At 38.6% G+C, this 26,417-nt stretch overlaps 2 protein-coding genes across 3 annotated transcripts in view; one reads left to right on the forward strand and one right to left on the reverse strand.

Annotated features, from left to right (window-relative positions):
• The window catches only part of TMTC3 (transmembrane O-mannosyltransferase targeting cadherins 3), a 54,601-nt gene extending 31,159 nt beyond the window's left edge, over positions 1 to 23,442 (reverse strand). Inside the window, exons 1-5 of one of the 2 annotated variants that reach the window (XM_047788327.1) lie at positions 23,145 to 23,442; positions 14,734 to 14,950; positions 9,581 to 9,697; positions 7,792 to 7,891; positions 518 to 633 (exon numbers count right to left, since the gene is read on the reverse strand). In XM_047788327.1, coding sequence (XP_047644283.1) covers positions 518 to 633; positions 7,792 to 7,891; positions 9,581 to 9,697; positions 14,734 to 14,922 — 522 coding nt within the window. In that variant the 5' untranslated portion in view covers positions 14,923 to 14,950; positions 23,145 to 23,442. Of the gene's footprint in view, positions 1 to 517; positions 634 to 7,791; positions 7,892 to 9,478; positions 9,698 to 14,733; positions 14,951 to 23,144 lie in introns of both variants that reach the window. The other variant, XM_047788326.1, reaches the window with a different exon arrangement.
• Positions 23,443 to 23,561: 119 nt separating this feature from the next.
• Positions 23,562 to 26,417, forward strand: part of CEP290 (centrosomal protein 290) — a 92,362-nt gene continuing 89,506 nt past the window's right edge. Inside the window, 4 exon segments of the mRNA XM_047788328.1 lie at positions 23,562 to 23,694; positions 24,460 to 24,589; positions 24,742 to 24,818; positions 26,062 to 26,131. The gene's annotated coding sequence lies outside the window, so the exon portion shown is untranslated.

Below are 26,417 nucleotides of genomic sequence, written 5' to 3' on the forward strand. Positions count from 1 at the left end.
TGTGACCTACACCACAGCTCTTAGCAACCCAGATCCCTGACCCATTGAGTGAGGCCAGGGATGGAATCCTGCGTTCTCATGGATACTATTTGGGTTCATTAACAGGACAGGAACTCCAACAACTGTAGTACTTTCCAAATGCATGACTAGATAAAAATTGCCTATAATTATAAAACAAGAAAAAATGTGCGGAACTGATAATAAAACTGAGCTTAATAATCTTATCCACTAATGAATTATACTGTACAGTATTAATGTGTACTTTTCCAAATTGCCTAAAGGTTCCATTACTGAAACTTAAAAAGCCATCCTTAAAAAAACTAAAGGTGTAATATAACACATTAAGTAATTTTCAGTGGGTATGAAGGCACAACATGCCTGTTTCTTGCAAATTTTTGGCAATCATTATTGGTAAACAGACCAATTAATATAATGATATATTTAGAAAATAAGCTTACTACAATCTGATTCAAATAGGATAAAAGATAGCAACATGAAAATGTACATTTCTACTTACCCCCTGGGCAATAAACACCTCATACACACAGCAAATTCCCACGACAGTTATTCCTTGTTCTTTGCACAGCGTTGCAACAGCCACTAAAAACACTGTCAATGCAATTGGAGTCCAGACTGCAATTCAAGAACAGAAAAATATAAAAACACACAAAATTCTATAATAACATAAAAGGATATTTTAAATTAGACAACTATTAGACATTACTGAAAAGCTACATGTGATTCTATATTCACATTTGTTATTTCCCATTGACTTACACTTTATATTTTAAAAGGTATTTAAATGTTTTAAGTAATTTTTGCTTTATATATTCAAAACAAAACATTAAGATACATAATTTGAACTAATTTTTTTTGTGAAAAGAAAAATTATCTAACCAAATGGAGTATTAAAAAAAAAAAAAGGTAAGGTGGCCAATAATTGGAAACAAGAAACTTACAGTGTTGAGGGTGGTGATTAATGAATATCATTTTAAAGTGAAGATAAACAGCTAAAATTATCATAACGATATCTACACACCTTACTATATCCGTAAATAACTAAAAACTTGAAACTGAAAACAACTGGGCAAAGTACAGTGCTATTCTTACTAAAAAAAACAAAACAAAAAACCTATAAAAACTGAAAAGGTTAACAATAAGCATTTGTATTGACACTTCTTTTAAAAATTCATAACAATATTCTCAAATTTTATTTAAACGGAAAACTTACTTCATCAATTTTAAATAAATGTCTACTATGTAGCAGTAATTTGGTTAAAGAACAATGAATTTTGAGAGCAAATCTGGAGCATAAATCTGGATGTACTACTAACTTGCTTTGTGATTTCGGGCAATGTTTTTTTTTTTGGCTGCCCTGTGGCATGTGGAGTTTCTAGGCCAGCAACCAAACCTGAGCTGCAGTTGTGACCTAAGCCGAAGCTGCTGCAATGCTGGATCCTTAACCCACTGTGCCGGGCCGGGGGATTGAACCTGCTGGAGATTGAACCTGTGTTCCAGGGCCCCGAAGATGCCGCCAATCCTTTTGTGCCATAGTAGGAACTCTGATTTTGGGCAACTTTCCTGAGCTTCAGTTTTCTTATTGGAAAATATGATTTCTAATTTATTTTTCAGTTTAAAAAAATACATGGTAGTATGATTGTGTGACCCCAGTTTTTATAAAGAACATTTATTTGTCAAATAAAAGCTCAAATTACCGACTTACATTCAGGTGAAAATAAGAACAAATTCATAAATCTGACACATTTTTCTTTGTCATGAGGCTTAATATAGAAACATGTTTTTGAAATCATTTTCATTGTTAAAGTACTTCATAGACTAAAACTACTGACAAGAAAAACAATGAAAAACAATCAAAACCAGAACACTATTAGGAATAAAAGTATAATAGTATTTTTCTTCAAAAGAAAAAATCTCATCTTCTAGTTAGGGCTGAGCCATCAATACTAATGTAATAGATTAATATCAAGGCCTGAACTATCCTGCTATAGTCACCAAGAAATTCATAGAGCAAAGAAATTAACAGATTATTCATACACGCTGAACCTAAAGTTAGACCTTGAAGGACATATAGGACATAAAAAACCTGGGAAAGGTGAATGTATTAATAAGGCATAGAAGAGGGAATAAACAGGGCAAATGAATAAAGTACAGAACAGTATGCCTGCACAGGTTCCATACATTAAAAACTAGTTGGAACCAATGGCTTTGAAAATATATTAAAGTTTATATAACCAGTTTAGCGTATTTCATTGCATCTCAATCACTCTATGGGATAAGACAGCAGTTGGAATCATACTCATTTTTAAGATGAGAGAATAATTTTGGAGGTTTAAAGAGTCATGCACAATAAGGAGACCATGGCTTTAACCTGGTTCTTCTGATACTAAATTAAGAGCTTTTCACTCCAAGAGTGAAAAAAAATTAAGAGTATTTTTACTCCAAGGAAAAGAAATCAAATAGCTGCTTTCTACAATGCTGGATTCAATTCTAAGGAACTAATAGTTGTAATGAGGGCAAAAGTTTTACTGAAATCAGTCACTTCAGTTCTTCAACCTTTGGTGACTAAATTACTGGATGAACATATACACTTTGACTTTTGTAATCAAGTCTTTGTGTCTAAAGTTACCATGTGTAATTTGGTCCCCCCCCAAAAAAAATACCCTTGATAAATAAGTTGATATTTAAAAAAACTGTGTAGAATCAATTTCAATCATCAAAATCTATTCCAATTTCAAAAAACAGATTTCCAAGCTGATTTTACTTGCGTAAAGATACATACCTTCGGTAATCACGTATTTAAATGGTTATTTTAAGTATTTATTACATTTGCAGGGAAGAGAGATAACAATAAATAAACAAGCAAAGTGTTACAGAGAAAACAGAAGATGAATGGAAAAACACCAGTCTGGGAAGTTCTCTGTGGCACAGCTGGTTTAAGGATACAGTGTTGCCACAAACGTGGCTCATCCTCACAGCTGTGATGCAGGTTTGATCCTTGGCTCCAGGGCTTCTACATGTTATGGGTGCAGCCAAAAACCAAACCAAACCAAACCCAGTAGGGAAGATGAGTGGTGCTACTGAAGACATTTGAACAGAATCCTGAAGTAATGAAAAAGCAAGGGCAAAGGGCCTGCAATAAATCACGCTTATAAAAAGGGTGTGGGACATTCATAACCTAGAGTTTAAAACTGATTCAATAATTCCAAGTTGAAAACCTTTGCACATGACAACATACATGAGACAGAATGGAAAACACAAAGATGGGGACAAAACTGATCGTGGTTGCAAGGGTACCTGACATGGGAAGTACCATGGGGCTAAGAGGACAGAGTGAGCGCCCAAGCAGGTTTCTCTATTTTTTCAATCAGAATTTAAAATATAATCATCCACCTAATCATTTCCTCCACAAATATATACAGAATACCCACTGTATAAAGGAACCATTCTAGGAAATGGAGATAAAAGGCAAGAAAAATTTATCTACCCCAATGAAGGTTATGTTCTCTTACAAATGAACAACAAAGAGGAAAATATAAATTATGTAGTTTTAGATTAAAAATGAGTATTATTTGTGCCATACCCCACACTGTATGATTTTGATTTTTTTCTTTTTTAACATCTCCAGGTTGAGATCTGTATGCTGGCTTATTTAACTGTTTGCTTTCCAATTGTGGTTTCCTACATCCTAATTCTTTGTACATTTTTTTTTTTTTTAAATTTAGAGAAGCCCTTTCAGTATTTCTTTTGGAATGGGTTTAGTATTGCTCTACGCTTTTAGCTTTTGTTTGTTGGAGAAAGTCCTTACTTCCCCTTCTATATTAAATGATATTCTTGCTGGATAGAGATGGATTGGTTAATAGATGCAGACTATTGCCTTTGGAATGGATGAGCAATGAGATCCTGCTGTGCAGCACTGGGAACCATGTCTAGTCACTTATCATGGAGCATGATAATGGGAGAAAAAAGAATGTGTACATGCATGTGTCACTGGGTCACCAAGCTGTACAGTAGAAAATTGACAAAACACTGTAAACCAGCTATAATGGAAAAAAAATCAAAATCATTATATATAAAAAAATGAGCATTATGAGAAATGCAGGTTAAAAGGATGGAAAGGAATATGATTTGGTTTTTGTTTTGGTCAAGTGGTGCACTGGCATGACCTCCCTTCCCCCAAAATCAAGCCTAGAAAGATTAAATGAGAGGGGAAACAGGGCTCCCAAGATACTAACAGCAGAGAGGGGGTTCCTGCTGTGGCTCAGCAGGTTAAGACCCCTACTACTGTCAATGAGGACGTGGGTTTAACTGCTGGCCTCGACCAGTGGGTTAAGGACCTGGTGTTGCCTCAAGCTGTGAGCTGCAGTGTAGGTTTCAGATGCAGCTCAGATCTGGCCTTGCCTTGCTGTGGTGTAGGCCGGCAGCTGCAACTCTGATTCCACTTCCATAGGCTGCAGGTACAGCCATTAAAAAACAAAACAAAACACAGCAGAGAGAGAAAGGAGAGAGAAACTCCTGGGTACTGAAGTTTACCTTAAACATGTATGTCTGTGTGGGTGTCATGAGGAACTGCATCTACAGCAGAAGACTAAAACCTTTTTTTCTTTTGAGGGCCATACCTGGAGCATATGGAAGCTCCTAGGGTAGGGGTCGAATCAGAGCTATGGCTGCCAGCCTACATCACTTCCACAGCAACACCAGATCTGAGTCATGTCTGGGACCTACACTACAGATCACAGCAATGCCAGATCTGTAACCCACTGAGCAGGGCCAGGAATTGAACCTGAATCCTCATGGATACCAGTTGGCTTCATTACTGCTGACCCACAACGGGAACTCCATGAAAACTTTTTTTCCTAGCCAATTCTGACTGTCCTGGGTAAATCATTATCTGCACCTTTACTGTAGAAATATGCAGCTACAGTAGCTTGTGGATGTTCCAGGGATTAAGTGAGAATATGCCAGAAATCCTTTTGGGGTAAGGGCTAAGATTTTTTTTTTTAAACAAGTACAAAATGAGGAGTTCCCGTCATGGCTCAGTAGTCAACGAACCCGACTAGGAACCATGAGGTTGCGGGTTCAATCCCTGGCCTCATTCAGTGGGTTAAGGATCCCGCATTGCTGTAAGCTGTGGTATAGGTTGCAGACACAGCTCGGATCCAGCATTGCTGTGGCTGTCGTGTAGGCCAGTGGCTACAGCTCTGATTCGACCCCTAGCCTGGGAACCTCCATATGCTACGGGCAGGGCCCTAAAAAGCAAAAAAACAAGGAAGTACAAAATGACCAGCCACTCTTAGGTGGTCACTCTCACCCATATATGTTCCATCTAAATACAGGGGGATGGTGGAATGGCCTGTTCTAAATGCCGATTTTAAGAGACTAGAGCAGGTGGCTGGTGGAATGGTGCTAACAACAGTGCTCAGCAGTGGCTCTGGGGAATGCCAGAGCTCTCCACCCTGCGTACTAACGAGTCAGTGGATGGACAGAGAGGTCCTGGTCTTTCTCCTTGAAAGAAACAGCGGTCGATAACTTTCAGAGAACATGTGGCCTGAGGTCATAGTAAGAAGATACCTGAAGGGTGCCATGATTATAAAAGAGAGAGCACAAACACAATAACATATATAACGAGGTAAGAGGTACTAAAATGATAAACTAAGAATTTAAAATAAGTAACTCTAGAGGCAGTAAGCAAAGATACTGGAGTTACAAAAAATAAGAAATCATTAAAAGAACCAAGTAAAATTATTAAGAATGAAAAATATAATAAAGTGAAAGTCTATTTAGTTAGTTGGGGTGAAGAAAATTTCTCCAAGAGGGAATCGTTGAGCTGAGGCCTGTTAATATAAAGAGGATAAATGAAACAACTATATGAAGATCTAAGAGAAGAAAATTCAAGAAAGAAGGAATGGCAAGTATAAAGGCAGGTACTTCACCTGTTTGAAGAAAAGCAAGAAGGTCTGTTTGGCTATAGTTAAGTGACTAGCCCAAAACTAGCACAGAGACATGCTTAGTCAGGCAGGGAGGAGAGTCCTGTGTTTCTGGAAGTTCACAGTGTTTTCTAAGATTATCATTCATGTTTTGCTTAGGATGGTATGTAAAGAGGATACTAGTTTGCAATTCTGTATTATTCACTGAGCTACCTCTCACTGCATGATAGGCAACAGGGGAAATAATTGGTCTACTACTCCCTATGAGCCAGGTACTGCTTTAAATGCTTGAACACGCTTAACTCATCCAATTCTTCTCAATAGGCAGGAGCTACTCTATCTACAATTTGTAAAGAAACTAAAACACAGAGAGGTTATGTAATCTGATCAACACAGAAAATGGAGCTCCTAAATGGTGGACCTGAAATGTGAAACCAGACTCTAGAGCCCATGCTTTTAATCACTATGCTATGCTGCACTCAAACTGTACGACAAAGGAGTTCCTGTCATGGCTGAGTGGTTAACGAATGTGACTAGGAACCATGAGGTTGCAGGTTCGATCCCTGGCCTTGCTCAGTGGGCCAATGATCCGACGTAGCCATGAGCTGTGGTGTAGGTTGCAGACTTAGCTAGGATCCCGCGTTGCTGTTGCTGTGGTGTAGACCAGTGGCATAGCTCTTATTGGACCCCTGGCCTGGGAACCACTATATGCCATGGGAGTGGCCCTAGAAAAGACAAAAAGACAACAAAACAAAAACAACAACAAAAAACTCTTTGACTAAGGCATTAAGTGCAGCAGCAAGAGGCAAACCTACTGATATTACAAATCTAAGAAGCTGTTTAGCTAAATTACTTTTTTCTTGAAACTAAGTTTTCATACACATAGAATAAGCCTTATTACCAGTGCCTTGGGTCTAGAGAAGGAATATTCTCCAGAACACAGGAATAAAACTCAGAATTAAATTTTGAGATTAACTAAGTACAGGTTAAGGCCATGGTGTGAAGCCTCTTGCATGCCATGTCCACTGTTCCCACACTCTTAAAAAATCATGTTTTGTTGCCTGGAACTTGTCTTCTGACAATGCCAAGCATCCTTAGGACTAGTAGGCCAATGTATACACAGCATTTTCCAGAGTTGGCCACATGGCAGGGACTTAAATAGCTGAACTATGATCAATACGTAATAAAAGTTATACTCTACCAGACTTTTAACTTTGCCTAAACAATTAAATACACAGCTTTCACAGGTATTATTTATAGAAAGTCAACTAATGTATTGGTACTTGAATAGTTTACAGGTGACAGCAAATGGAGGTAAGAATGACCCTAAAACTCCTATGCTCTAAGGAAATTTTAAAAAACTAGATCATATAAAAACTGTTACACACTATAAAATGTAAACTACATAAAAAAATTTTTAATATTGGAGTTCTCGTCATGGCGCAGTGGTTAACGAATCCGACTAGGAACCATGAGGTTGCGGGTTCGATCCCTGGCCTTCTCAGTGGGTTGAGGATCCAGCGTTGCTGTGAGCTGTGGCGTAGGTCACAGATGCGGCTCAGATCCCGTGTTACTGTGGCTCTGGCATAGGCTGGCGGCTACAGCTCCGATTTGACCCCTAGCCTGGGAATCTCCATATGCCGCAGGAGCAGCCCTAGAAAAGGCAAAACAAAACCAAAAATTTTAATACTGGCAATGTTGCATACTTATGTTCATATGTGCTAATGTAATAAAATATGTAAAGACAAACACCAAATATGGCCTACGTTTAGAACCACTTGATGTAAATAGACATTACTTGATAGAGTTTTCTAGCTAAAGGAAAAAAAAAAAGTTAGACATTTACCTATGGAATTATCTGGTCCTTTTGATTTGGTATATGACAAAAATGCAGCTAGAAAAAAGATAGATGACAAAAGTTCTGCTCTTCCTACAACACCTGTTACCTAAAAAGGGAGAGGGAGTGCATATTAATGAAAAGCATCTTAAAAATTTAACTATATATAATTAGCAATTAAATTGCCACACCTTTTCAAATGGACATTTGTTTTTTAGGCATTCTTTGAGTGCCCTCATGTGGTGAATATGTATATCTTCCATAAAAATAAATTTATCAGTGAGCATAACAGTATTTTTATTACTACTATTACAAAGTAATTACAGACTGAGAAAAAGCTGCAACAGTATAGCTGCAACAATAGTATAGAGAGGTCCTGTTTACCCTTTCCCCAGCTCCTCCCAATGAAAACAACTTACACAATTACAGTACATTATCTAGACTAATTCTTACATGTTTTCTTAAAATACAAGTGTCCTTAAAATATAAAAAATAATACACTCTATCTCATAAATAAACCTGCAAACTAAAGTTTAAAAAGACAATAAACTTTTAAAACATTCTTTTAAATTCAAAAAGTTTAAATATAAAGCTCGCAAACCTCCTTTTAAAGCATTCTGAACTCAATATAAAATTTAAAACAACCTATCATTTTTGTAGATGTATAGAAAAATGCTTGGTTAGATGCCAAAAAGTTGAAGACACTGGGAGAGACACACAAACCCCTCCAACAAATGTGCGTGTGCACATACACTCTTGCAAAGTTTAAACATGCAGATTATTATTTAAAACTGAAAGCCAGTAAACAAAGCTAATGAATAGAGCCCTTTTTGCTCTACTGAAAGGCAATTTTGGAATTTCAAGATTATCAAGAAAAATAAAGTTATAGTTTCAGTCTATTTCAGTGACAGACATACTCATTGTAATAGAGACAGCTCACAATTCTGAAACACATGGGAATGTATAATATGACATTACTGAGCATCACTGTTTGTTTAGGATGTCTGCTCCTGAGTGAACACATTTTGATAGATTTTCATCACTTAAGTCCGCCTTACTATTTTCTGTGCTTTGAAACACGAACAATGCCCAGTTAACAAATATTTAAAGTCTATGGTCATAAAAAAATTAACAAACAAAATAACCGTATTCATTTATATTTTACATTGTTAAAGTTGAGTGATTGGGAGTTCCCATCGTGACTCAGCAGAAACGAATCTGACTAGTATCCATGAGGATGCAGCCTCGATCCCTGGCCTCACTCAATGGGTTAAGGACCTGGTGTTGCCATGAGCTGTGGGGTGGGTCTCAGACAGGGCTCGGATCTGGCATTGCTGTGGCTGTGGCATAGGCCAGCAACTAGAGCTAAGATTCAACCTTTAGCCTGGGAACCTCCATACACCATGGATAAGGCCCTGAAAAGACAAAACAAACAAAAAAAAATTAAAAAAAAATAAAAATGCTGAGTGTATCTTATGTTCCTAAATAAATACTTGTTTCAAAAATTGTTTTAAATTTAAACATTTTACATAGTAGGAAAAGTCAGACTCTGTGCGTTTGGACAGTAAGACTTCAGTAGCCTTCAAATGCTTGGATTAAAGTCATGGTTAATTTTTTTTTTCCTTAGAAATATATACCATCATAGTCAAGTGCAGGAATAATGAAAAAAATACTGATTTACTTTAGTTTTACTTACTGCTTCTGTGTGTATTGGGTGCACTGCAAAAAGTAAAGAGGCAATCATACTACTTCGGTTATCCAGGAAAAGTTTGCAGACTTTAAGAAATATCACACTAACCACAGCATGAAACATCATATTTAGGAGATGATATGACATTGGTTTCAGTTCACTGAAGAGATAATTTAAGCGGAAGGTCAATACTGTTAAGGGGCGGTAAGACTTGTGGCTTCTCTCCTAAAAGGAAAAACAGTCACGGATTACTAAAGTATCTTGGTCCTTCTGGGTACATGAGATAATAATCACTGCTTTTACTACTGAAAGGTTCTACATTTGGCTGAGAAATAATAATCAAAGAAGGAAATGATCCCCAAATAACGCAAACATAAAACATAGCTTTGTGATGTGTTTTCCTACTTCCTTTATCCAAAAACAAGGCAATTTCCTCTCCGACATACAGTGTCAATGAAGAGTAGAACATCTATTAATTCCTGTTCAAAACACAGATTAAAAAAAAAAGCAGGATAATAGTAGCATTAATCAAGTTATAGCACAGGATTTCTCTCCGAAGACCGCTTCCTAAACTATTGCCAACATAAGCGTCCACGTAACTGGGGGTTACATCTTCAAAAGGAAAAAGAACAGAATGCTCACCAGTGCAGTTTAAACAATGACGACTCAAAAAGGTACTGTCTAGTTGTCTTACGAAAAAACACCTCCATAATGTATAAACCTGAACATATTAAACCCCAAGTCCAAAAGTCCCACACAGAGAGTTATACAAGAGCAAAAATGTTCTTAGAATAAGAGAAGACACTTTTCGAATTGTAGCCTCTATTGGCAATAAACCAAATTTTATATGCAGTAGTGAATTTTTTTACTAACTAGAGCTTACATTTAACAAGAAATATTTTTACCCTAAGACAAATATCAAACCAGATTTAAGAATAAAACACACAGGACAAAAGTATATAAAAGATTACCCTCGTTATTGTCTGTAATCTCATTTAAGGGCATCCACACTCAGCGTCTTTGCTCTCCTGCCTCCTGCCGTCTTGTGATGTAACTCTAGACTACAGCTGCAGACCTGAGCCTGTTCAACCCCAACAGGGAACATTAGGAAGCACAAGAAACAAACATTTCCCACTTTGAAATCAGCAGCATTTTAAAAACTCTGTCTATACTGACTATATACAAGATGACTGCTGTCCACCTAGAATGTTTTTTTCTTGCTTGGTTAATTCCTGTACTCCTTTGACTTTCACCTTAGGTGTATGAAATTGTTTTTAAGGCAATGCACTGAACTGATATGATTTCTATCAGAAAGCAGAAAAATATCCTGGAAAACTTTTTTGACGATTTTGCCCAAAATGTTTCTATGGCTCCACTGGTACGTATTTGACAGTTGAAAGGATAATGCAAAAGCGTAGCAGGGAATTGATTTTTTTTTGTCTTTTGTCTTTTTTGTTGTTGTTGTTGTTGTTGCTATTTCTTGGGCCGCTCCCGCAGCATATGGAGGTTCCCAGGCTAGGGGTTGAATCGGAGCTGTAGCCACTGGCCTACGCCAGAGCCACAGCAACGCGGGATCCGAGCCATGTCTGCAACCTACACCACAGCTCCTGGCAACGCCGGATCGTTAACCCACTGAGCAAGGGCAGGGACCGAACCCGCAACCTCATGGTTCCTAGTCGGATTCGTTAACCACTGCGCCACGACGGGAACTCTGGGAATAGATATTTTTAATTGCAGTGTACATAATTGCTTTAAGTCTACTGGATGTACATATGCTGAAGGTAATGACCACCTAAAAGGTTAATTATTAATATTACTAATGAATTACGTGAACAATTAGTTATCCAGTCAACACTTTATTGTAATAAATAATCATCAGCTTAGTAGATGTTAGGTTTATTCTGTGAAAATACAGTAAAACAGTTCCATTATGAAAGAATTCAGATTACATTCAAGTGTATTAAAGACAAACAATGATTAATGGTATTAATTGGCAATAGAAACGTAAGCATTAACATAATGAATAAATAAGCTAACAGTTCCTTGGTAATGCGTATCTCTTCTACAGGAGTGGAAAAAACACAGTGAGACAGGATAGCTGCAAAAGTTACCTTAACACAAGTACCTCATAAGCTAAATGCCACAAGAGTGTGGCTCATCACAGCTCAGTAGTTCTCAACCATGGCTATTACCAACACATTATCTGAATAATCTAAAACCAAAACAACCCCCTCAAAAGACTATCCCCACTCCCCTCAAAAAACCCAACAAAAAAGCAAACACAAACAAACAAGATGAAAAACAATGATGCTCACATCTCACTCTGAGATTAACTGTAATTTACAGGTCTGAGTAGAGCCTTGGTGATATTTTAAGTGCCCCAACTGGACTCTAATATGCAGCCAGGGCTGTAATCCACTGAACCATTACTAAAAAGAGTTATTACATATTTAAAGAATAGGCTTATTAAAAAGATAAACTAAATAGTAATCTCAGAGGAATCCAAAGACCTCTAAAATGGCACTATTAATATAGCTCAGGAGAAATCCTAAGCTCAAAATGTGTCTTCAAGATCTACACCGGTACAGCAGTCATTGAAAAGTCTGGGCACCTGCACTACTCAGGCTATTACTCAATGACATCAACCACTAAATCTTTGAATGTGCTAATTCCAGGGTTATCAAGAAACCTCATGGCACCTAAATACTACTTCGAATAATTTTTCCTTAGTGGCACATATCCCTACAAGGAGAAAATATATCCATCAGAAAATACAAGAAAGTGACACTGTCTACTCTAAACTGTTATTCTAATTTGTTCATCTACTCCATCTGAATTTATCATGGTAAGCTTTTTCTCAGTGTGTCCACTTATAACCTCTCTGAACAAAATCAAATTTTCATTCCGTAAAGCTAGGAAAATCACAAAGCATACCATTGACACCATGGCATGATAACTGTCAAGATTCCTTTAATCTGTCCAACTAACTTTCAGGTGAAAATCTAATGTCATGATTAAAATCACAATATATACTAGTGTAGCCAAAAGGTGGAAATAACTCAATGTCCATCTACTGAAGAACTGAGAAACAAAATGTGGCCCAACTCATACAATGGAATATTATTCAGTCATAACAGAATAGGCACTGACAATGCCACAACATGGATGAACCTTGAAAACATCATACTAAATGAAAGAAGCCCAGATATAAAAGGCCATGTATTGTGATTCCATTGATATAAAATGTCCAGAACAGACAAATCCATAGAAACATAAAATCAGTAGTTGCTTGGGGATGGGGCTGGTTATAAAGTAGAAGACTGATGGCTTAAGGGTATGGGGTTTCTTTTATGATGATTTTCTAAAATTGACAGTGGTGGAGTTCCCATGGTGGTGCAGCGGAAACAAATCCGAATAGGAACCATGAGGTTGAGGGTTCAATCCCTGGCCTCGCTCAGTGGGTTAAGGATCCAGCACTGCTTCGAGCTGTGGTATAGGTCACAGACTCGGCTCGAATCCAGCGTTGCTGTGGCTCTAGCGCAGGCCAGCGGCTACAGCTCCAATTAGACCCTTAGCCTGGGAATCTCCATGTGTTACAGGTGCGGCCCTAAAAAAGACAAAAGAAAAACGATGGTAATGGTTGCACAACTCTGTGAACGTACCCAAACCCAGTGAACTGTAACTCTTTAAATGGGTGAACTGTATACTGTGTGATTTACATCTCAATAAGACTATCATTAAAAATCCCAAACAATATACACTAGCATAAACTTGGGGAATGGACACACATTTTCTAAGAGTCAACAAGGACAAAGGGTAGGAGTAGAGGGGAATAAAATATCTAAAAAATAATATATGTTATAATAGGGCCATTATTTTTCCCTCATTATCAAAAGGCATTTTTTTTTAAAGGCTAGAATTGGGTGAGAACAGGAAGGCTGTAGGAAAATACACAACCTGCTTATTTAATAAGAAAAAATACTTGTTTGTGACTAGAGGAATGAAAGACCCCATACCTCCCTCTTGAGACGCTTCCAACTCTGGAGAATGCAGAAAGGGGCAATGAATAACAAATGATGAAAAAGAGAAAGTGCCACATGTTATGTTTTTTAGCAACTATGTACTAGGTACCACAGACAAATTAATTAATTTACCCTCAGGGTATTAGTCTTTTATAGATCAGGAAAATGCCTCAAGGTATTATTCCTTTACAGATCAGGAAAAGGCCTCATTATCTAAAAGCTGGATTTCCACCTATTTCACACAGCTTTTACATAACTAGAGCTAAAATTAGAATCCAATCTATGTGATCCCAAGCTGACAAAGATTTAATTTCAAACAGTTGAACACTGCCTTTTTTTTTTTTTTTTTTTTTTTTGCTTTTTAGGGCCTCACCTAAAAGGCCTATGGAAGTTCCCAGGCGAGGGGTCAAATCAGAGCTACAGCTACTGGCCTATGCCACAGCCACAGCAATGTAGGATCCAAGCCACATCTGAGGCCTACGCCACAGCCACAGAAACGCAGGATCCAAGCTGCATCTAAGTCCTACACCACAGCTCATGGCAACACCAGATCCCCCACCCACTGAGTGAAGCCAGGGATCAAACCTGCGTTATCACGGATACTAGTCAGATTGGTTCCGGCTGTGCCCCCGTGGGAACTCCAACAATGACCTTCAAAATAAAGTTACCGGTAAAATAAAAATGCCCTCATAAAAATGAACTAAACTTTTGGGTTCTCAATATAAATCAAAATAAGTATTAGGTAAGAGACACGGCATAAATTAAAATTTTTAATAAATCAGTTTTTCTGCAGAAAAATTGGCAGTATGTGTACTTAGCATTTGTACCCTTAAAGTCTAATCCATTTATATTGAAGTCACATATATTTTTAAATGGTTAAATGTATTATGAGTAGTCATCTCTTATGCCTGAATCATAAGAAAGAAAAAAGAAAAATTCAGTAAGCAAGAAATAGATCTGTATTACACCTGTTCTTCTCTTAATAAATTTGGTTTTTACACACATATATTATTTTTTGAAAAGATTAAGTCAAGGTATACAACCAAGGAAAGAATCAAGTACTGCTTAAAGAAAAGAGAATCACATTTTCAACTTCTCATCTAATTTATTTCAAACGTGTTGTCTCATACAAAATTTTTGAGTGAAAAAAAATCTGTAAGTGCTATGACAATGTTGATAAAAAAAATGAGTACCAGAATATTTTAAAATCTGAGATACATATAAGTAACACATACTTACTTCAGACATAGGGGTTCCCCAGAAATCATTCTGAAATAAAGTTTTTAAAGGTGTCGTTGGATGCAGGTCTTTATTATCCAAAATTGCTGAAACATCGTCAAAAACAAAACCACAAAAGAGGCTGTTCCAATAGCAGGCAGCAACCAAACCTACTATTAAGGTTACTTCCTTGAGGTTAATTTTGGCCATCTTTTCCACAAGCACGTGCGGACAAAATCTGGGGGAAAAAAATCATGAAGATAAAATAAGCCACATTTTTTTCAAGCAAGGACAGTTTTATTTTGTTTATTTAAAAAAATTTGTTTTGGCTGTGCTCATGGCACACAAAAATTCCTGGACTAGGGATCGAACCCGAGCCATAGCAATGACAACAACAGCGAGTCCTTAACTGTTAGGTCACCTGGGTACTCCCTGAAATAAGTACAGTTTTAATAGGACAATGAGTAAAAATAAAAATAAAATGCTAATTCTCACAGAAAATTAATTCTTTAAAGCTTAGTTCAAATGCCATTCACCTAAGAAGCCTTAGTTCACCACCTTTCCATAATCCTAACCTAAGACAGAATTAATTGGTCTTTGCCTGTTTTCATACCTCTATTACAGTCTTTCAACGCATCAATCAATCTTTAAACCCATCTAGATAGTGAACTCCTCATCAACTGTCACAGGTCATGTTACCTCGGAAACATATATTTTCTAGGTTTTATACATGTATGTATATATTTGGTATGTATAGAAAAATCTGGTGTGATGTAGTCCAGCAGTACCTAAATGAATTCTTATAAGAAAAACACATACTTTAAAAAGACAGCGATCCTGGGTTTTCTGAAATGTAGACAGCTTACATCTAATTTTATTTTATTTTGTCTTTTTGCCATTTCTTGGCCTGCTTCCATGGCATATGGAAGTTCCCAGGCTAGGTGTCGAATCGGAGCTGTAGCCGCCGGCCTACGCCAGAGCCACAGCAACAAGGGATCTGAGCCGCGTCTGTGACCTACACCACAGCTCACAGCAACGCCAGATCATTAATGCACTGAGCAAGGCCAGGGATCGAACCCACAACCTCATGGCTCTCAGTCGGATTCGTTAACCACTGTGCCACGACGGGAACTCCAATAGCTTACATTTTAGTAACTTATGAATCTAAAGATTAACTATTACCTAAATCAGGAGTCTGACCTTGTAGCCTGAATCCTTGTTAAGTCTGATCCAAAGCCTTTTAAAAATATTTGCCCTGAATGTCTTTATGCTAGCTATATACTAGCCAGTTTAATTAGAGTTCCATTAGCTCTCACCCAGATTGAGTTATTTAATGGATTTATGTTATCTGCTTGGCCCTTGGAGCATAGGAGTAGTTTAGGACCCAGGTCTAAACCATGGTTTTCTTTTCCGCCATTGCAACAAAAGCTTTTAATCTAGAGATTGGGCTTCATACATGACAATTTATAATTAGGTCACTGCCTTAGAAAGTATTCAGTGAGGGAATATTTATAAAGGAGAAAGAATTATATGAACCGGAGAACACTTGAAGAATCAATCCTATCATAAAAATAAGGTTGGAAGGTACTCTAAGAAAATGAGCTGATAATATACTTTTCTAGCTTGAGCAGTGGTGTTAGTATCCCTTTCGTGCTACCACTTGTGGAGGGAAGAATAATGGCCCCCAAATGGTCCATTTGTAAATCATCTGAACCTGTAAATACGTTATCTTACATGGCAAAAGAGACTTACAAGTGTGATTAAACTGAGGTTTTGAGATGAGGAAACCATCCTGGATTATCTGGGTGGGCCAATTCAAAAGCAAGAGACCTCACAGGTAAAGGAGGAAGGCAGGACAGTTGAAAAAGTAGAGGTCAGAGTGATATGATAGTTGGCTGGAGGCCACAAGCCAAGGGATAATAAGCCTCTAGAAGCTGGAAATGGCAAAAAACCACATTTTTTCACATTTAAGAGTTTCTTAAAGGACCACAGCCCTACTGACATCTCAATTTTGTCTAGTGAGACCCATTTTGGAATTCTGACTTTCAGAACGGCAAAATAATAAATTTGTGTTCTTTTAAACGACTACGTTTGTGAGAATTTGTTACAGCAGCAGTAGGAAACTAATATATCACTTGCAGAGCCAAAAGATCTAGAACCTGAGATATATCTGGAGGAGTTCTGCTCAGATAAAGGAAGAATGGGGTAGAGACTTTAAATCAGACATAAGATTTGTATGAGACTGTACATGCAAGAGTCTATAGGAAGGTATTAAAGTGTCTTTAGAATCAGACTTGAAAACTTTAACATATTAGGCTTTTTAAAGAAATGCTCAATAGGGAAAGGAAATTAGCTGTATCTTTTGAAGAAGTAGTTTTCAATTAACAGAAAAAATTATCCAAGTGTTTATCTTGACTCCAGAAGCAATTTAGCATCTCTAAATGGCATGAACTCATATACACTTATCATAAGGAAAGTTGATGGTGCTTGTGTAAAGACTGGAGAGATTTGGCTCAACTCCTTAACCAGACACTACAATGATAGTCAAGGTGTTGAAGAAGAAAAAAAAGGCCATAAATTCACAAGGTAAAATAACTGGAGACGGGAATCATGGCACATTCTGGAAGCTGGAGAGGCAAAAGGATTAGTATGCGACTCAGCAGAGCTCAGAAAAATGAATCCTTAGCTGAAGAGGTAAAAGCTGAAAAGTTTGCCGCACTCCTGCCAGCATCGATCTCAAAAACTGATGCCAAGGATCTCAGGAAATAAACAGGGCTAGGAACAGATGGAGTTGTTAAAGTCTAGAATGCTCCTTCACTTGGCAGAGCCAAGTAACCTTCCCTCCTAGAGCAAAGCAGATGGTTGGAGACTTCCTCTCTGAAGTAGGTGAAGCACAGGTGTCATATACAGGGACACAGTAAGAACAAAGGTAACAGACTAAAATCAAGGGTAAGCTGAAAGTCTGTCTACATAGTTTTGGATCCTCCAACTACCTTCTATCAGTTGAGCACAGAATCTCGTAAAGTTTTATAATACTGGAAACAAAGAGAGGATCCTAAAAGCTTCCAGGAAGAAATTAAAGCAGGTTCTATATCAAAGGTGAGAGTTCCAAATAAATCACTTTTTTCACCACCACCACTAGAAGCTAAGGGGGAAAAAATCCAGAAAACAAAAAAGGGAGTAATGCTTCAAATTTCTAATAGACAATAATTTTCAATTTAAAATTCTATATTAATAAACACAAATTTCACAAGTAGGAAAGTAGAATAAAAATATTTAAAAACCTTCTCGGAATCAAAAACATACCTCCAGTGTTTCTGTTCTCAGGAAACTAGCAGAAGAGCTACTCCAATAAAATGAGGAATTACAGTAAGAAACAGAAAGATGGGAAAATCAGGAGATAGGGAATCCAGCATAAGACACTGACAAAGGAAATACCCAGAATGGCAGTCATGCAAGCAGGTCTACTGCCCAGGCAACAACAGTCAAGACTATTTTCAGAATTATACTCCATGTTATGGATGGACCTCAATTAGCTGAATCAGCATAAGAACAAAACTGAAGTTTCCCTGAGAGGAAACTCTACCTCAAGACTGCAGCATCTAGGAAAGTTTCTAGCCTGCCAGACTACTCTATGGATCCTGGATTCACCAGTGCCATAATCCTCCAACTCCATCAAAGGATGTATTTGTGTGTATATATATTTTTTCTGCTGGTTGCGCCTGGGGCCATGTACGTGCTTAGTAATCTTGTGTGATTAAAGCTGGCTATCTAAAGTGTAGAGTGGGGGTCTCAGCTTAGAAACTAGCTTCTGATACTTGTGGTCATATCCTTCATAGGTTAGCCTGAACTTCTTTAAATGGTGTTGTCAGGAGAACAGGAGGGTGAGTCCCAATGCACAAGCAGTTTTCAAGTCTCTGCTTACTGCATGTTTTTTTTTTTTTTTTTACTATAAATCAAGCAACATAAACCCAGAAACAATGTGGGAGAGGTTTTATCAAAGGGTCAAGAGAACAGAATTTTTGAAGATTCTCCAAGGAAGCAAAATACGAGAGGAAGAGAGAGCTATTTCTCATGCATATCATGAGCTTATGGAGTCACCTTAGGGTTTGTCAAAAAGAGCCAGCTGCATGGGAAGAAGCTAGGAGAAAAGGAGAGGGTTACATAAGGACATAGAGGGCAGCATGAGTCATTGGGGACTGTCACCGTAGCATGTAAAATATCACTGTTAAATGCAGTTGTGGGAATGCTACAGATTGGATGTTTTTGTCTCCCTCCCTCTCCCAAATTTATGCTAAATCCTAATGTCCTAATGTAATGTTATTTGGGGCTGGGGCCCTCATAAGTAGGATTAGTGCCCTTATCCAAGAAATCTGAGAGAGATTCTTTGCCCCTTCTGCCACGTGAGGACACAGTGAAAAGATGTCCTTTATGAACCAGGAAATGGGTCCTCACAAGACATAAAATCTGCTGATGCCTTGATCTTGGACCTCCCAGTCTTCAGAACTGTGATAAATAAATTCCTATTGTTTATAAACCACCTAATCTAGGCTATTCTGTTACAGCAGCACAAACTAAGACAAGGAACTTCCAGTTCTTTTTCTAGGCACACAAGCATATTTACACAGATGCACATAGTCTGCGTGGATGATACGTCTGCTTACCAAAATGGGATGTCCACTACACATGTGTAAAGCATCCAAACGCAACTGAAGATGACTCATGAGCACCTTACAGACACACAAAACAATATAATTCCTTCAACAAAACTACACTGGGTACTCACTTCTCCTAATATTTCAACAGTACAATACGGAAAAAAACCTATAGGAAAATTTTACATGAAATCTGTGAATTAGCCTGGAAAGGAAGGTCTTCTCGGCTCAATAATTTCATGATTATATCTTCTTCAATAAGTAAAACTTTGGACTGCATGGTTTGCAAAGTCTGTATTCACACTGACTCCTACTTATCTTTCCAGTCTCCTCATGCTGAAAGAAGACAAGTATTTGCTTGCTGCACAGTGATTCCTCTCCATGAGAACGAGACAAAACAAAACATTTACTGTTCACAGTGGAGACCACACTTCTCACAGCCATGTTTTATGTTAGAAGCTTGAAAAGCTGCCATTCATTTTCTTGATAAGGCAGCATAAAAGGAATAGAAATAACATCTAGAATATAGGTTGATTGGGTCAGAGAACAGAGGTAGCAATTATAAAAGGCAAGTCTTTCTTGTGAAATGATTTTGGTTAGATAAAACTGCTCATAAAACCACAGAGATGAAAGAAGGCAGATCCAGACAAGTGTTCCTGCTTAGTAATGCCATTTATTTATAGAATTATCAGATCCCTTCTTTTGGTGAAAACTGACTGATTCAGAAAACTTCGGAAAAATAATGGTATGGTGCGTTTCAGTGATTTTCCTCAAAATTACATATAGTGAGTGACTGAACTAGAACTTGAGTTAAATTTCTTGGTTTACAGTTAAGTACTAACACACTGTAGTGCATTAGAACCTAGACCTTAGCTAACTTGTTTCCTACTAAATCCCCAGTGTCAAGGTCAAACACAGTGCATAAGCTCAAAAATACTGTTAGAATGAGTAAAATAATAAAACTTAAGCAAGAATTTGTATTTAGTCAGGACTATAATTAAGATCTGGGTTACAACCTTTGCTTAACTATTAGGAAATTACTTAGGTTCTCCGAACCTGTTTTCATTCTGAAAAATGAGAATAAAACTTATTAAGCCAGGAACATGGAGTTGCTGAGCATACAAATATGCATGAGAAAGTAAAGGAAGTAAGGGCAGAAAACATTAATGCAGCCAAAAAGAAACTAGTAAATAAATAAACAGAAAATAACAGTTGTAATGAATGAAAAAAACAAGAAGAAAAATAAACTGCTGAAGTAAAAATAACAGATTACTATTACAGTTTTAAGCATAGTAAGTGACATAATAATTGCGCCAGAAATATTTGCTTTCATCTCTACCTTCCCCTGCTAAGTCATGCATTAAAAATACTGACATGGAGAATATATAATTCAAATTCTTGAGTAAACAAAGTTACATAATTAGAATATGATGATATTTAATATAGACAGCAAGACCAAAGAACACGCACTTAACAAGTATTGGTTACCACTGTGCCTGAAAAGGCAGTATAGCAATTATGAGTATGTCCTTTAGCCAAAAAGATTTGTGTTCAGTCATACTATTTAAGTTTGAGCAGAGTACCTAGCCTCTCCAAGCCTCAGCTTCTTAACTTAGTTGGAAAATGAGGACAATATAAGCAGCTATTTTATTGAATTATTATGATGATCAAATGAAATAATGAAAAAGCTATACTAATCAAAATTGTTCACAACTGGCATAAAAACAAACACACAGACTAAGAGAACAAAACAGGAAGGCCAGAAATAAAGGAACCAAGAATATACAGTAGGGAAGGAATAGTCTCTTTAATAAATGCTATTGGGAAAACTGGAGAGCCACACGCAAAAGAATGAAACTGAGCCCCTATCTTACAATGCTCCCAAAAATCTACTCAAAATGGATTACAGAATTGAATATAAAACCTAAAACCATAAACTCCAAGCAGCAAAGCTGGGGGTAAGTCTCCTGACATTGGTCTTGGCAATGCTTTTTTTGGACTTGAAACCAAAAGCAAAGGCAACAAAAGCAAAAAATAAGTAAGTGGACCTATGTCAAATGAAAAGCTTCCACACAACAAGGGAAATTATTAACAAAATGAAAAGGCAACCTATGGAATGGGAGGAAATATCTGCAAAAACCTATCTGAAAACAGGTTAATATTCAACATATAAACAACTCACACAACTCCACAGCAAATGAACAAAATCTGGTTAAAAAACGGGCACAGGAGCTGATCCCAAAGAAGACAGAGAAAGGCCAAAAGGTACATGAAAAAGTGCTCACCATCCCTATTCATCACGGAAACGCAAATCAAAACTACAATGAGATTTCCAATTACTTCACACCTGTTAAGAATGGTTAGCATCAAAAAGACTAGCGGTAACAAGCGTCAGGATGGGGAGAAAAGGGAACACGTGCGCACTGTTGGTGGGAAGGTAAACTGATGCAGCCATCGCAGAAAACAGGTTCCTCAAAAAATCAAAAATAACTAAGATACTACCCGGCAATTCCACGTCAGAGAATAGATAGGAAGAAAACAAAATCACTGTTTTGAAGAGATACTTATTCATTTAGCAATCTTTATAGCAGCCGGCCGACTCATGGAAACAACCTTAGTTTCAATAGATGGCTAAAGGAATAAAGAAAATGTAGTATATGCACACAATGGAGTATTTTTATTCAGCCACAAAAAAGGAACTCTTACCCCGGCGACACCGTGGCAGCACAGAAGGACCATGAGGGCATTACGGTAAGTAAACTCAGATAAAGACAAATATTGTGTGATCTCATTTATATGGAATCTAAAAAAACTGAATTGATAGAAACAAAGACCAAACTGGTTAAAAGATACAAACTTTCCTTTATAATTTCTGGGGATACAACGTACAGCACGGCTAAAAGGTTAAAGTACAGTGTTCAAGTGTCTCACCTTTCAGTAAAGGACGAGATAAATTTATCATCCCTACAAATGTGATGAATGTGTTTAAACATATCTCACAAAATCACTACATGTATTTTCATTTTGAGTTATAGCTACTAAACCGTTTGGAAAGAAATCCATTACTTTGGAACGTAAACTTCAGTATCAATTACAGGGGAAAAATAAAGTTCTTAAAAAAAAAAAAAAAGATAAAGACGGAGAGGCACTGGTTCAAGAGCAGAAAATGTCATTTGGATTTCAAGTTTATAGCTTCTTAAGAAATGGTGCATTATACTCCAGAATGGCTGGGAGCGGCCCCAAGAGCAAAACTTAAACACACCTGAGAGCTGGCAACACCTGAGAAGGCGTTCACACGGAAGGACATCCTCGGTCACCAAGCCAAGTGACCGCAGCATCCTGGAGGCACCTGAGGCCCCTTCTCTCTCCACCCTCAGAGTTCTAGAGCTCCCCCCTTTAGAGCCTTCACTCTCCGTACAAGCTCCTCAACCCTCAAGTCCTGAAATCCGCGAAGGTGAGGTGCCACAGGGAAGGGGTCCGGGGTCAAAGGATGCGGTGCCGTCTTCTCCATTCTCCCCTCTCCCTCCAACCGTGATCGCGGCCCTCCCTCCCCTGTGCAGAGACAGATCAGATCCTGATGCCCACGAAGGCAAACTTTTTCTTCTGATAGAGGGCACCACCTGGGGAGTCGCCGGCGAACGCCCACGGAGAGGGCGGGGTCCTCCCACCTCTTCGGACTCGGGCCGGGCCCCTCCGGCCCCGAAGGCAGGAGCTTCTCTCCGCCCGGACGGCACCCCTCGACGCCTCCCCCGCCGCCGACCAACAGCCCGACCTCACCTGGGAGCGGCTCCACCAGGGGATGGCTTAGAGAAACCTCAGGAGGAGCGTCCCAGCGAGCGACGCCACCGAAGGCACAGTCATGGTCTACCTTGTTCAGGTCCCCGGCGCAGACACGCCTCAGCCGCTCCGCCTCCGGCCTCCGGATGGTCCCCCCGCCGCCCGGGTGCGGGCGCAGCCTCCCGCGCTGCACGCCGGGAACGGCCTACCTCCACTTCTCAGAGGCTTCAGGGTCCTGGACGCCCCAGCCGCCCAGCAGAACTGCACTCTGGGATTTGGAGTCCTCATCCCACGCCTTCTCCTCGCTCTTAACGCAGAGTCCCGGGACCCCGCGGGAGAATCTAAACGTAAAGCATCGCCCACCGTCGTGAAATGTAGGCGCCGCTTGCATCCGGGCTCTTGTTCCGGCCTCGGTGGGGTGGGGAATGGTGTCGCCTAGCAGCCGCCGCCGCTATTGCTGGCTCTGCGGGAGTTGGCGGGATCCAGTGTCCGATAGGATTGGAACCGCCCGGGGCCAGAGCGGTTGGGCGTGGCGGCGGGGCTCGTTTGGGTGGGTGTGGGAGCTGAGGGACCGCGGCTGGTCGCCGGGCCAGGTGTAGGTGGCTAGATCCTAGTGAGCGCCAGCAGATTCTCTTCCCACGCAGGATCTTTAAGGCTCAAGGCCCTAGTGCTTCCCCGCCCCTTCCTTAGCCTTAGGTCCGCAATCTGGCTGCTTTTCTCTCGCTTCAGCCCTGGTTTTCTCGACCCAGCTGCGCTCATTTCAATCATTTATTTCCTCTCTTTCTCTTTAAAACAAGCAGACACACACACACACACACTCCTAGGTCCTGTGTGTCCGGATCGGGAGTAAATTTCTGACTTCCAAGCACCCTCTCTCTTGGCGACACTAGATGTTCCCGCGCCTTGGTGGTAAGGGAGGGATTAGAGGAGGGGACTCGAAATCTTAGTTCTTGGCCCGTGCCTTGGTGGTAAGGGAGGGCTTAGAGGAGGGGACTCGAAATCTTAGTTCTTGGTCCGTGCCTTGGTGGTAAGGGAGGGCTTAGAGGAGGGGGACTCGAAATCTTAGTTCTGACTTAGATTAATTTAAGCGTGGAAGCCATCATGGTGTATTTAGCCTATAAAATATCTGGAGATTTGTCGCAACTGCTGTAATTTTGATCCAGGCTACTTTACTTAGACATCCGTTAATTAAGGAGCCATAGCTTTTTGCTAACACCATAAAGAGTTATAATAATGTAATCTGTAAAAACTATAAATTATTGTAAAAGGATTAATGCTGTTTACCTTGAAAATGCTAATACTTGTTTTATTACAGACGGTAAGGCACAGTGACAAAATTCAAGATGTCACCCAATATAAACTGGAAAGAAATAATGAAAGTTGATCCAGATGAGCTGCCTCGTCAAGAAGAATTGGCAGATAATTTATTGATTTCCTTATCCAAGGTACTTAATTGGTAAATAATGGATAGGTACATACATATAACTACGATTAATCTACATTGGCCCTGAAATCGCTGAAATGTACAATTGGAAGAGTTCTTTTATTTTGCTTAAGGGTTATATAATATGAAGTAGTTGCTTTTCTCTTTATTTAGGTGGAGGTAATGAGCTAAAAAGTGAAAGTCAAGAAAATATGATACACCTTTTCAGAATTACTCAGTCACTAATGAAGGTTTGTATGCAGTGGGTTTTAATAATAGCTTTGACTATTACAGTGTAAGAATCTGTTCTTATATGTGTTAATCTCTGTGAAAGTACTTTGTGCTATTTAAATAACCACTAAAAAATGGGGTATCCTCAAATGTTGATTAAGAATTTTAGGTGCCAAACATAGCTAATTTCTGCTCTCAAGTTATTGAAAGAATGTATAGGGAAAGCAGAATGTGCATGTTTAAAAAAGCATAGGGAAATCCTGTGTTAATTATGTAATGTAATTTGTTAGGTAGCCTACTCTTGGTATTTGTTAGGAGGGGAAGAGATTTAAGTGTGAGAAGACCTTATAAAGGTCAAAGACTGATGAGTAGTTTTAGGTAAGTGTAAGGCAGTGGTAAAGCATTAAGGAGATTCTAGAGCTGGAGGTTACCGTACATATAAACCTGGGAATAGAAAACAGGCATATTCTTTACCGTTGAGATAAATGCAGAAAGTTTACAGTAGTTTGTAGAGGAAACAAATGTTGGTATAGTTTGGAATAGGTATATCTTATGCTGTCAGCAATTAATAACCATTAAAAAATTTTGAGCTACCACTGGTAGATACAAAAACATACCTTAAGAAGTTAAACTAGTTATGTTAAAAGGACAAGGTGAAGGGAAGTGAAGCTGTTTGGAAGGAAGTAAAACATAAAATTATGGGCTATAATGAAAATGAGAAGAGAAAAGGAGTTCTCTTTGGGGCTCAGTGGTTAACCTGACTAGTATCCATGAGGACACAGGTTCCATCCTTGGCCTCGCTCAGTGGGTTAAAGGATCTGGTGTTGCTCTGAGCTGTAGTGTAGATCACAGATGGGGCTCAGATTCTGAGTTGCTGTGGCTGGCAGCTACAGCTCTGATTTGATCCTTAGCCTGGGATCTTCCATATGCCTTGGGTACGACCGCCCCCACCCCCCCCCCCCGCAAAAAAAAAAAAAGGGAGAGAAAAGAGAGGCAGGTAGTGAAAGAAACCTTACAAAATGGAAAAGTTGTGATAATAGATATAAGTCTTAAGTGATAAAGAGGAATCAAAGATGTTAGGAATCTAGAAACTATTGCCTTTGGTAAGAAAATCATCTATTCAACAAATATTTGCTGAATGGCTCCTTATGTGAGGCATTTTAGAAACTAAGTATTGGGATAGCAAATTTTAAAGAGTCTTTATTTTCAGTGTTTACATTCTAGTGTAAAGTCATTCTGAAATAATTTTTTTTTAATGTTTAGATGAAAGCTCAAGAAGTAGAGTTAGCTTTGGAAGAAGTTGAAAAAGCTGGAGAAGAACAAGCAAAATTTGGTAAGTGCCTTGGGAAAAATTATTATGGTGTTTTAATAGTGAATTGCATTTATTTAGTGAGCAATAGAGCATTAGCTTTAATATATTCCATAAAATGTGTATACTGTTTATTTTGAAAGATTTTTCTATAATTCCTATTTCATGGATCAGGTATAAAATCGTTTTCTTAACTTATTACAAACATGATGGAATCTTTAAAAAGAATTAATTTTGGAGGTCCTTTTGTTGCTCAGCGGTAACACACCTGACTAGTATCCACAAGGACATGGGTTTGATCCCTGACCTC

This window comes from Phacochoerus africanus, chromosome 7 (assembly GCF_016906955.1).
Source record: "Phacochoerus africanus isolate WHEZ1 chromosome 7, ROS_Pafr_v1, whole genome shotgun sequence".
NCBI lineage: Eukaryota > Metazoa > Chordata > Mammalia > Artiodactyla > Suidae > Phacochoerus > Phacochoerus africanus.